Source organism: Nematostella vectensis, chromosome 1 (genome assembly GCF_932526225.1).
Source record: "Nematostella vectensis chromosome 1, jaNemVect1.1, whole genome shotgun sequence".
Taxonomy (NCBI): domain Eukaryota; kingdom Metazoa; phylum Cnidaria; class Anthozoa; order Actiniaria; family Edwardsiidae; genus Nematostella; species Nematostella vectensis.
This window is the reverse complement of record NC_064034.1, coordinates 9,126,401-9,138,268: the sequence shown is the minus strand read 5'-3', so window position 1 is coordinate 9,138,268 and position 11,868 is coordinate 9,126,401. Positions and strand designations below refer to the sequence as shown.

At 41.0% G+C, this 11,868-nt stretch overlaps 1 protein-coding gene and 3 non-coding genes across 4 annotated transcripts; all 4 read right to left on the bottom strand.

The window, feature by feature from the left end:
• Nucleotides 1-845: 845 nt before the first annotated feature.
• LOC5520434 (CTD small phosphatase-like protein 2) lies at nt 846-6,018 on the bottom strand. Its single transcript, XM_032365340.2, has one exon. The coding sequence runs from the start codon at nt 5,581-5,583 to the stop codon at nt 4,375-4,377; it is 1,209 nt and encodes a 402-aa protein (XP_032221231.1). The 5' UTR covers nt 5,584-6,018; the 3' UTR covers nt 846-4,374.
• A 4,863-nt stretch (nt 6,019-10,881) lies between these two features.
• Trnad-guc lies at nt 10,882-10,953 on the bottom strand. The gene has a single exon. It is a non-coding gene; the product is annotated as a tRNA-Asp (tRNA).
• Nucleotides 10,954-11,561: 608 nt separating this feature from the next.
• Trnad-guc lies at nt 11,562-11,633 on the bottom strand. The gene has a single exon. It is a non-coding gene; the product is annotated as a tRNA-Asp (tRNA).
• Nucleotides 11,634-11,732: 99 nt separating this feature from the next.
• Nucleotides 11,733-11,804, bottom strand: Trnad-guc. Its single transcript has one exon. It is a non-coding gene; the product is annotated as a tRNA-Asp (tRNA).
• Nucleotides 11,805-11,868: the final 64 nt, after the last annotated feature.

Genomic DNA, 11,868 nt, shown 5'->3' with positions numbered 1-11,868 from the left:
GGGGGGGGGGGGCTAGGCAACGCCCCTGAGTCTCGACTCTAGGCCATAGTCTCGGCCTCTGACTATTTACTCTCGAAGTTTACCCCGACTCCTCGGGTAGTGTTAAATGGCAGCGTGATTGGATTTCTTTAAAGCTCTACTAACTGGCAGTTGTCTAGTTCAATTCACGCTGTTCTTTATTCTATTACTCGATAGTTAAAGACGAATTGTCACCGGTTTTCTTCCGGAGGTCCGACAGGAACCTCAACCGTTAAAAGACAAAAGAATCTATTTTAATACGAGATTTAACAGGCCACGCGTTCTTAATTATCAATCACAACCTCAAAGAAACTTCCAATAGACACACTGCTTTCAATATTTTTCGCGTTTTCCATTAAAAATCATCGGAGATTTGTTACGTAATCGACCGGAAGTAAACTGGTGACAATGCGGCTTTAAAATCGTGTAAATAATCATGGTAATCTCATTTTGGTCATCATAAGTAGAAAAACCTCTCAGAGATGACAATTACTTTGATTTTGTATTCCTTTGAGATCTACAGGTCTACATCTACTTCAAATAAGGTTGCACTTGAAGATTCCATGCCGTAACCCGCAGTGCTTCGTTAGTATCATACAAATACGCGTAAAGACAGCTTCGGATTTGTAAAGCTGTAACATCCTTGTTTATGAATGCACCTATAAACATTTACTTTTATATACCAACATTTAAGCATTCATAAGTTACCCATAAAACACTGCGGTTACGACACATGGATTTTGGAGTGCACCCTTAATAAAAATGGGCGAAGGGTGGAGAGGGGGGTGACATTAGATATACCCACCAAAGGAACACATTTCATAACGTTTGGTGCATGCAATTTTCTTTATTGACAATAACGTTATGTGCTATAAAGTAAGTTTTTTTTTTTTCTCAATGAAGGTGCATGTATAAAATAATTTTTAGTGTAAAACCACTAAAGTATGTTACATATCTTTACAAACGGATGAGACAGGCACAACAATTTTTACTGCCAGGGAATTTGAAAGTTTATAGGATAAATATGTGAATACTACACATAAGCTATACCATAATTATATCTACACAAGGCAATAAAATAATAAGTAAAATAATACATACATTTAAAAATAAACGTCACATATTAAAAAAAAAAAAATTGTGACAATCTATTTCGTAATCCCTGTTGCCTTAAAGTCACAAACCGGTGGCTAATCGCCGGTTCACTATAAACCAGTATTTAGGAGACATAAAAATACTACTAATAATACTACTACTAATATGTGACAACCTGGATTTAATTATATACAGATATTCTGAGTATTTCAATACAAATGAGGCAACGTGGGTTATGACACACAGTCTCACTTAATATCGTTAGAATCCTATAAGATGCAACAGATGAATGCCCTTACTTTGAATTTAGACTCTTGCTATTAATATTTCAATAATTTGACGTCTAAATTATGTCTAGTTACTAAAAAAAAGTTTTGAAATCTCAATTCAAAAACAGTCAAAGAGATTTGATTGGTTAATTGCTAGAAAATAACAGTTCCGACCTAACAGATGTCTCTTCAAGATAATTACTTCTGATTGTCAATGCCAGTACCCTACAAGGTGCTGCCAACCAAGTGAGGGGGTGCAAGGCATAGGTACCCCACATGAGGGGCTGCCCCCCATGGTTTAAAAGGTTTTCCTACATGGTGTGGCCAACAAATGCTGATGACAAAAGAAGAACATCAACAACTGGCTGTCAGCACATAGAAAAGTGTGAAACTAGCTGTCTGCAAACTATTGATAAGTAATAGTAACTACTCTACTTTGAGTGCTAAAATGATTCTTCCCATATTTGCCAGTGATTTTCAGGAAGTAGTTTTATATTCAAGCGGAATTAAGAATATCAGTTAATATTTTAACCTATATTAAAAGTAGAGACGAAAGCTGAATAATAAACTTAAACTTTTCCCTTACAAGGCAAACTAATTTCCAGTTATTTCTAGTAGAACAACTCTAACACCCCAATTACTAATATTGTTTTTTTTTTCATTTGAGAATTTGAATTTACTGGGTTACCCTTTTGTATTGAATATAATAAGTCTTTTTTATCATGAAGATGTCTTTATCATGAATATAAGAAATAAATTATATTCAATATCAAGGTGATTACCCTATGTCATGTTGTATTTGCCTATTTTTTTTTCTTATATTCGACATAAGCAGTTATAAGGGAAAACAAAACCAGCCAGAGCTTTCTAAAAGGTGACCTAAGAGAGACATTCTAAACATGTTTGATCAGGTTTTCTCCAGGGTACTAGCACAAACTGTCCATAGCTTGCAAACAGATAATAAATTGACTTATCCTGCTATTAGTGGTGAGACTAGTTATTAGTAGGATGTCAAATCAGCTAATTGTCTTCTTTTACATTTCAAAAAAATACTAAGTATAGAGATTTCTTTTTTGATAACACATATGATATAACTTAATTTATTACTCAATCCCATCAACAAACAGTTGATAGGTTCTTAAGGCTATAAGATATTAATGATTAGTTATTGCTCAAATATCAAGTGATTATAATATGAACTCTAAGGTTTATCATTAGGGTTTATTTGGGGTTTACTTGTTTGGGGAATTCTCAAGCAGATGTGAAGCACTCCACCTGCGGTCTCGTGCTCCGCTAATCTGTTAAAAAATTCTCCCACACAAAAACATCTCAGTTTTCAAAACTCAATGAAGGCACACATAAAAATATTTTATTTCTTAATAATCCTTAACGTAGTTCTCCTTCATACTCAATTGCAGTAAATTTGAAAAGTTATCTGCATTTTAGAGATGTTTTAATTTATCTGTGATACAGTACTTCACTATTTACCACTTCATTATTAGGCACTAAATGATATTGGAATCAATTCAGTCAACCAAATAACAATAATATAGAGTGGCACAGAGACTTCAATTATCTACTTAAATTTGTAGCAGAATTTTTGTAAAATTTTGAAAAAGAAATGTTTTTCTATTTAATACTATGTATGTTCTTTTGAGTTTTATATCATTCTCTGTGAGTATCTGTAAAATTTGAAGGTGGCATATATGTATTTTGTGATTTTTCAAGGCAACATTAGGGTATTTTGTCATAAAATTATGGTTAAGATGTTCCACTTTTGTGCATATTATGATATACAATATCTAAGATAACATAGCCAAACAAATATATTTTCAATATATTCATTAATACTTTATGTATAATATCATATTACAGAGTTGGGGACCAGTTAATAATTATGCCAGCTTGAATAAATTTAGCTTAAGGAAACAGGGGTAATCTTTATTCATGTTGTAGCATTTGGTGTTGTTTATAGCATATGGTATTATGTCTATTTAAAATATAAAACAGAGGCTTTTTAATGGGTTCTGATTTCATTAATCATAAATCTTGAAAATCTTAGAAAAACTGCTTGTGTCTGAACTGAATGTATCTTTGCAAAGTCAGGTTTATGGTTCGGATGTATGTTCTCCAAGAGGGCAATCACAGCTGCCTTACTGAGAAACACACCATGGTCAATAAAAAAATATCAGTGATATAGTAGCTATGGAAATAGTGTGGCTAAAATGAAATAAGGATGTAGAATCTACTTTGAATTTATATGCAATCCATGAGAGTTATTAAAAAGTTATTATTTTATAGTCAGTTTACTTACCAACAAACAGCACTCACAGCTGAGGAAAAGATGACTTACCAACAAAACAATAAAGTACACACTCACAGCTGAGGAAAAGATGACTTAAGTCAAAAGTTATTTACAGCCATTTACAATGAAACCCTATTACTTTACCAAATGTAAATTTCGGTTAAGGTTACACTCTAAAACATTGTGTAAGTACAAAAGGTAGTTTACTTTTCTAAACTGACAGTAAAACGTGATGCTTCCTTTGTTTAGGTCTTTGTACAGGTATTTCTTACAATCCTTTCGGAAAGAAAGTTTTGAAAGGTTAAAAACCGCCCTGGTAATCTATAAATTACCCTTATAATGCTCAATTTCAGTGAAAAAATAGTTTATCAGCTATCTAGATATGCAACAACTTAATTTAAACCTCTGAAATTTGTAACACAAACATAAAATTGGATTGTGTATCTTGATACATAAAATGTAAAATTTTGAAAATCATAGCCAATAAAATTATGTGAGAGGGCTCTTGTTAAAGATTCTTACTTTGCGATTAGAGGATACAATCTAAACGAATAAAATTAATGATTCGAATAAAGTTAACGCTAACATATTGATTACAGATACGGGTCTTTGAAGTAAGGACCAATTTTCGTTCGAAAACCGTCATTAAAAAGTTAACCCTTCACACTACCTCTAACTGAAGGCCATTCAAACACGGAAGTTTTGATAGCCAGGAGGGTTGATGATATCGTGGAGACGAAATCGGTCCCGTATATGTCTTCGCACATCATCTTTACGCCTTGCAAGCTCCTCCAAGAATGGCAGTAATTCCACGAGCTCTCGATCGGTTTGGTCAACAAACCAGCTTTCGATTGGAATTCCGTTGAATATCTGGTAGGCAAACGCTTGGGGAGAATTATCCACGATCATAGTTTTGGATAAATCTCGTCCAAGGATGCTCAAATCCTTTATATAGTTTCCTTGAACACAGACGCAATGCTCACGAAAAAGCCGATGTCGAAAGTACTTTTTCTCGGGGTCTAAAATGTTGAGTAACTTATCAGCGTAAACACGTTTGGAAGCCGTAAACAGAATAACTTCAAAAACCTTCGATACTCGCTCTAGGAAGTACTTAAGATGTGGCCTTGTCCTAACAAACACTTGGTACGTGATATCTTGGTACGAGACGGGGAAGGACAGTGTAGCGTCCTCGAGTTTGTTCAAACTGCAGTGAACGAGCGTCTCGTCCAAATCGAGAACTAGACTGAACTCGGGAGTACGGCGCGTACGCAAGGGAAGCACCGGCGGACGGTTTCGCATCTCTTCCGATAATGGCGGCATATTGCGGATGAAATAAAACGGGTCGAAGGCTTCCCATTCAATACTTTCATCATCAACATTGGCGTTTACATCGCCATTCTGCACGATGGTCGTTTTGCTGTTCACACATGACTGTTCTTCATTCTCAACGGCGACGCCATTGCAAGACTCGTGGGATATTTTGTCTTTAACTCCCCCGACAATCGTGCTAGAATTATTACCCAGGGTCTGGATTTGTCCATTTTTACCAAATAATGTGAAAACAGGCGAAAACAAAGTCCCTAGTAGAGATTTACGCTTCGGCAATGCGTCCATATTTGAAGTGTCCCCATTCGGTGGTGAAGGGGAGCTAGTAAATTTCGCCTCCGTCTCGGTCGTGAACTTTCGCTTCTTCAACAGATTAGATGTAATAATAGCATCCTCTTCGTCTTCTGAATCCTCATCAACTCTCAATCTCTTTCCCGGCCGATCCTCGCCCTCTTTGCATGGAGATGCCCACAGGAAAGTTTTAATCGAAGTGAGTAAATTCTGTCCGGGAGTGCTTGGAAGTTCGGTGTCCTCCTCCATTTGGTATCTATTTCGCTTGCCAAGCGGCATCGCCAGGCTTACGCGAGAAATTAAGTTTTACAGGTTCTAACTCAATCATTCAACCTCCTACGCACCTTAACTTGGCTTTTAGTGAGTATGACCACTACTATCCTGCGAGTAAGCAATCTCCCAGGACTCTTTCAAATTACTGTTGATCGTACCCGACTCGGCTAGAACGATGACAACTTCAGTGACACGTTTGATGTGGTTGATTGCACATTTTATGTAAATCGACAAACATTCCACAAATTTGCATACTACACGGCGATGCAAAGCACTGGACACAAAATTTGCTTAGTTCCAAAACCATTTCTAAACTCCATGTTTGGTATTCACTTTCTTTTCTGTTACACTGTGGTTTTTTCCAGAATAGCGCATACACATTACGCTTTAGTAGCATTTGTTATCCTTGGTAATAAAACACCAGCAAATCCATATTTAGCTACCGCGCGCCAAAAACTCGTTTGATATCACGTGGTATGGCATGATATTGATAAACGGAAGTGGGTTCGACTGCCATCTGTCTGGACCGGAAGTGGCTATTTCGGTGGCACAATTCGCACGGGGAGGATTTCTCGAGGTAAGAGGAAGATTTTTGCATAAAATGAGCAAACAAAAGACGAGGGACACATTTAAAGAGCTTTCGCTTATAGTTTGAACATTTGGTGAACCTAAGTGCAAGTCGACTATGCCAGGGAACACATGTGGGATATGCATGTGTAGCAATTTCTTAGTTGTGTTTGGATGATGTGCTCGTTCATGACAAGAAACTTATTTATTATTTTTTTGGCATAAAAATACCAACTTTGAACAATATATTGGTGATTTCGTGTTTTATCATCAATGCCGTATATAACCAGACGGGGCAAGAAGGGAAGAACTAAACTCTCGAACTCAAATTTTTAAGGTGTGAAATATTAAAAAGCGGGGGGGGGGGAAGGGTGTGGAGGGTACTAAGAGAGCAAATCCGCAGCAGGGCAAGAACTGTAATAAAATATAGGAAGACTGAAAATGTGTTGAAGATGAAAATGAGCTCATAAGTAAAAAAGTAAATTTGCAGCTACGGCAATAACATAAATGTTTCCATAAATCATGACATTTATTATTCTTTTTATCTAAGTGCAAAGAAAACAAAAATACCTTTTTATGCTATCACATGGCACAGGTCAGCCTTTTAATCATTACACCTAACCACTACTGCGGCTACGGCTCAAAAAAAATATTTTTTTTTTCAAATAGGTAAACTGGTAAAGTTTTAGAAGATTAGAAGTGGTCTCGTGCACCGCACAACTTTGCAGAATTCTATAGTCAAAAACAGTTGCATTGCATAAATTGGCTACCACATGCATCCCAGTGATTGAGAAAAATGCGCTCTCCACGTCGGGAAATTAGAACCCCGGTCTCCCGCGTGACAGGCGGGGATACTCACCACTACCGAGGACCTGACCACGAAGGAGGACCGTCAATAGAGATAACATACATCCAAGAATCGGAAAAGATCGATAAAACACTCAAATAAATGGACAAAAAATAATGCGTACTACACGGCGGGAAATTAGAACCCCGGTCTCCCGCGTGACAGGCGGGGATACTCACCACTACCGAGGACCTGACCACGAAGGAGGACCGTCAATAGAGATAACATACATCCAAGAATCCGAAACGACCAATAAAACACTCAACTAAATAAACTAAAAATAATGCGCACTCCACGTCGGGGAATCGAACCCCGGTCTCCCGCGTGACAGGCGAGGATACTCACCACTATACTACCGAGGACCTGACCACGATGGAAGACCGTCAATAAAGATAACATACATCCAAGAACCGGAAAAGATCGATAAAACACTCAACTCAATGGACGAAAAATATGCTCACAACCCGGCGGGGAATCCAACCCCGGGCTCCTGCGTGACAGGTGGGGATACTCACCACAATACTACCGAGGACCTGTCCACGAAGTAGGGCCGTCAATAAAGATTAACATGCATCCAAGAATCCGAAACGATGGATAAACACTCAAGTAAATGCACAAGAATATTGCGCACCCCCCGGTAGGGGATGGAACCCCGGTCTCCCGCGTGACAGGCGGGGATACTCACCACTATACTACCGAGGACCTCACCGCAAAGAGGACCGTCAATAAAGATAACATACACCCAAGAATCGTAAAAGATCGATAAAACACTTTACTAAATGGACAAAAAGAATGCGCACTCCCAGGCGGGGAATCGAACCCCGGTATAACGCATGACAGGCGGGGATACTCACCATTATACTACCGAGGACCTAACCACAAAGGAGGACCGTCAATAAAGATAACATACACGCAAGAATCAGAAAAGATCGATAAAACACTCAACTCAATGGACAAAAAAATATGCTCACAACCCGGCGGGGAATCGAACCCCGGTCTCACGCGTGACAGGAGGGGATACTCACTACTATACTACCGAGGACCTGACCACGATGGAAGACCGTCAATAAAGATAACATACCTCCAAGAATCGGAAAAGATCGATAAAACACTTTACTAAATGGAGAAAAAAGAATGCGCACTCCCGGGGGGGGGGGGGGGGGGGGGGGGGGAATCGAACCCCGGTATAACGCGTGACAGGCGGGGATACTCACCATTATACTACCGAGGACCTAACCACAACGGAGGACCGTCAATAAAGATAACATACACGCAAGAATCGGAAAAGATCGATAAAACACTCAACTCAATGGACAAAAAAATATGCTCACAACCCGGCGGGGAATCGAACCCCGGTCTCACGCGTGACAGGAGGGGATACACACCACTATACTACCGAGGACCTGACCACGATGGAAGACCGTCAATAAAGATAACATACCTTCAAGTATCGGAAAAGATCGATAAAACTCTCAACTTAATGGACAAAAAGTAATGCGCACTCCCAGGCAAGGAATCGAACCCCGGTCTCCCGCGTGACAGGCGGGGATACTCACCATTATACTACCGAGGACCTTACCACAAAGGAGGACCGTCAATAAAGATAACATACACGCAAGAATCGGAAAAGATCGATAAAACACTCAACTTAATGGACAAAAAAATATGCTCACAACCCGGCGGGGAATCTAATCCCGGTCTCACGCGTGACAGGCGGGGATACTCACCACAATACTACCGAGGACCTGTCCACGAAGTAGGGCCGTCAATAAAGATAAATTACATCCAAGAATCCGAAACGACCAATAAAACACTCAACTAAATAAACAAAAAATAATGCACACTCCCCGGCGGGGAATCGAACCCCGGTATCCCGCGTGACAGTCGGGGATACTCACCACTATACTACAGAGGAACTGACCAAGAAGGAGGACCGTCAATAAAGATAACATACACCCAAGAATCGGAAAAGATCGATAAAACACTCAACTCAATGGACAAAAAGTAATGCGCACTCCCCGGCGGGGAGTAAAACCCCGGTCTCCTGTGTGACAGGCGGGTATACTCACCACAATACTACCGAGGATCTGTCCACGAAGTAGGGCCGTCAATCAAGATAACATACACCCAAGAATCGGAAAAGATCGATAAAACACTTTACTAAATGGACAAAAAGTGATGCGCACTCTGCGGCGGGGAATCGGACCCCGGTCTCCCGCGTGACAGGCGGGGATACTCACCACTATACTACCGAGGACCTGACCACGGAGGAGGACCGTCAATAAAGATAACATACACCCAAGAATCGTAAAAGATCGATAAAACACTTTACTAAATGGACAAAAAGAATGCGCACTCCCAGGCGGGGAATCGAACCCCGGTCTAACGCATGACAGGCGGGGATACTCACCATTATACTACCGAGGACCTAACCACAAAGGAGGACCGTCAATAAAGATAACATACACGCAAGAATCAGAAAAGATCGATAAAACACTCAACTCAATGGACAAAAAAATATGCTCACAACCCGGCGGGGAATCAAACCCCGGTCTCACGCGTGACAGGAGGGGATACACACCACTATACTACCGAGGACCTGACCACGATGGAAGACCGTCAATAAAGATAACATACCTTCAAGTATCGGAAAAGATCGATAAAACACTCAACTCAATGGACAAAAAAATATGCTCACAACCCGGCGGGGAATCTAATCCCGGTCTCACGCGTGACAGGCGGGGATACTCACCACAATACTACCGAGGACCTGTCCACGAAGTAGGGCCGTCAATAAAGATAAATTACATCCAAGAATCCGAAACGACCAATAAAACACTCAACTAAATAAACAAAAAATAATGCACACTCCCCGGCGGGGAATCGAACCCCGGTATCCCGCGTGACAGTCGGGGATACTCACCACTATACTACAGAGGAACTGACCACGAAGGAGGACCGTCAATAAAGATAACATACATCCAAGAATCGGAAAAGATCGATAAAGCACTCAACTCAATGGAATAAAAAATAATGCGCACTCCCCGTCGGGGAATCGAACCCTGGTCTCCCGCCTGACAGGCAAGCATACTCACCACTATACTACAGAGGACCTGACCACGATGGAAAACCGTCAATAAAGGTAACATACATCAAGAAATTGGAAAAGATTGATAAACACTCAAATAAATGGACAAAAAATAATGCGCACTCCCCGGCGGGGAATCGAACACCGGTCTCCCGCGTGACATGCGGGGATACTCACCACTATACTACAGAGGACCTGACCACGATGGAAGACCGTCAATAAAGATAACATACATCCAAGAATCGGAAAAGATCGATAAAACACTTACTCAATGGACGAAAAATAATGCGCACTCCACGGCGTGGAATCAAACCCCGGTCTCCTTCGTGACAGGCGGGGATACTCACCACTATACTACCGAGGACATTTTCACGAAGTAGGGCCGTCAATAAAGATTAACATACATCCAAGAATCCGAAACGATCGATAAACACTCAACTAAATGCACAAAAATAATGCGCACTCCGCGGAGGGAATCGAACCCCGGTATCCCGCGTGACAGGCGGGGATACTCACCACTATACTACCGAGGACCTGACCACGAAGGAGGACCGTCAATAAAGATAACATACACCCAAGAATCGGAAAAGATCGATAAAACACTTTACTAAATGGACAAAAAGAATGCGCACTCCCAGGCGGGGAATCGAACCCCGGTCTAACGCGTGACAGGCGGGGATACTCACCATTATACTACCGAGGACCTAACCACAAAGGAGGACCGTCAATAAAGATAACATAAACGCAAGAATAAGAAAAGATCGATAAAACACTTAACTCAATGGACAAAAAAAAATGCCACCTCCCCGGCGGGGAATCGAACCCCGGTCTCCCGCGTGACAGGCGGGGATACTCACCACTATACTACCGAGGACCTGACCACGATGGAAGACCGTCAATAAAGATAACATACATCCAAGAATCGGAAAAGATCGATAAAACACTTACTCAATGGACGAAAAATAATGCGCACTCCCCGGCGTGGAATCAAACCCCGGTCTCCTTCGTGACAGGCGGGGATACTCACCACTATACTACCGAGGACATGTCCACGAAGTAGGGCCGTCAATAAAGATTAACATACATCCAAGAATCCGAAACGATCGATAAATACTCAACTAAATGCACAAAAATAATGCGCACTCCCCGGCGTGGAATCAAACCCCGGTCTCCTTCGTGACAGGCGGGGATACTCACCACTATACTACCGAGGACATGTCCACGAAGTATTGCCGTCAATAAAGATTAACATACATCCAAGAATCCGAAACGATCGATAAATACTCAACTAAATGCACAAAAATAATGCGCACTCTGCGGAGGGAATCGAACCCCGGTCTAACGCGTGACAGGCGAGGATACTCACCACTATACTACCGAGGACCTGACCACGATGGAAGACCGTCAATAAAGATAACATACATCCAAGAATCGGAAAGGATCGATAAAACACTTTACTAAATGGACAAAAAATAATGCCACCTCCCAGGCGGGGAATCGAACCCCGGTCTCCCGCGTGACAGGCGGGGATACTCACCACTATACTACCGAGGACCTGACCACGATGGAAGACCGTCAAAATAAAGGTAACATACATCAAGAAATTGGAAAAGATTGATAATTACTCAACTTAATGGACAAAAATATTACGCACTCCCCGGCGGGGAATCGAACCCCGGTCTCAAGCGTGACAGGCGGGGATAATCACCACTATACTACCGAGGACCTGAAGTAGTAGGGTTTTGGCGCAGCTGGCGCAACTTTTTGATCTCCCCAAATTTCATTCCAA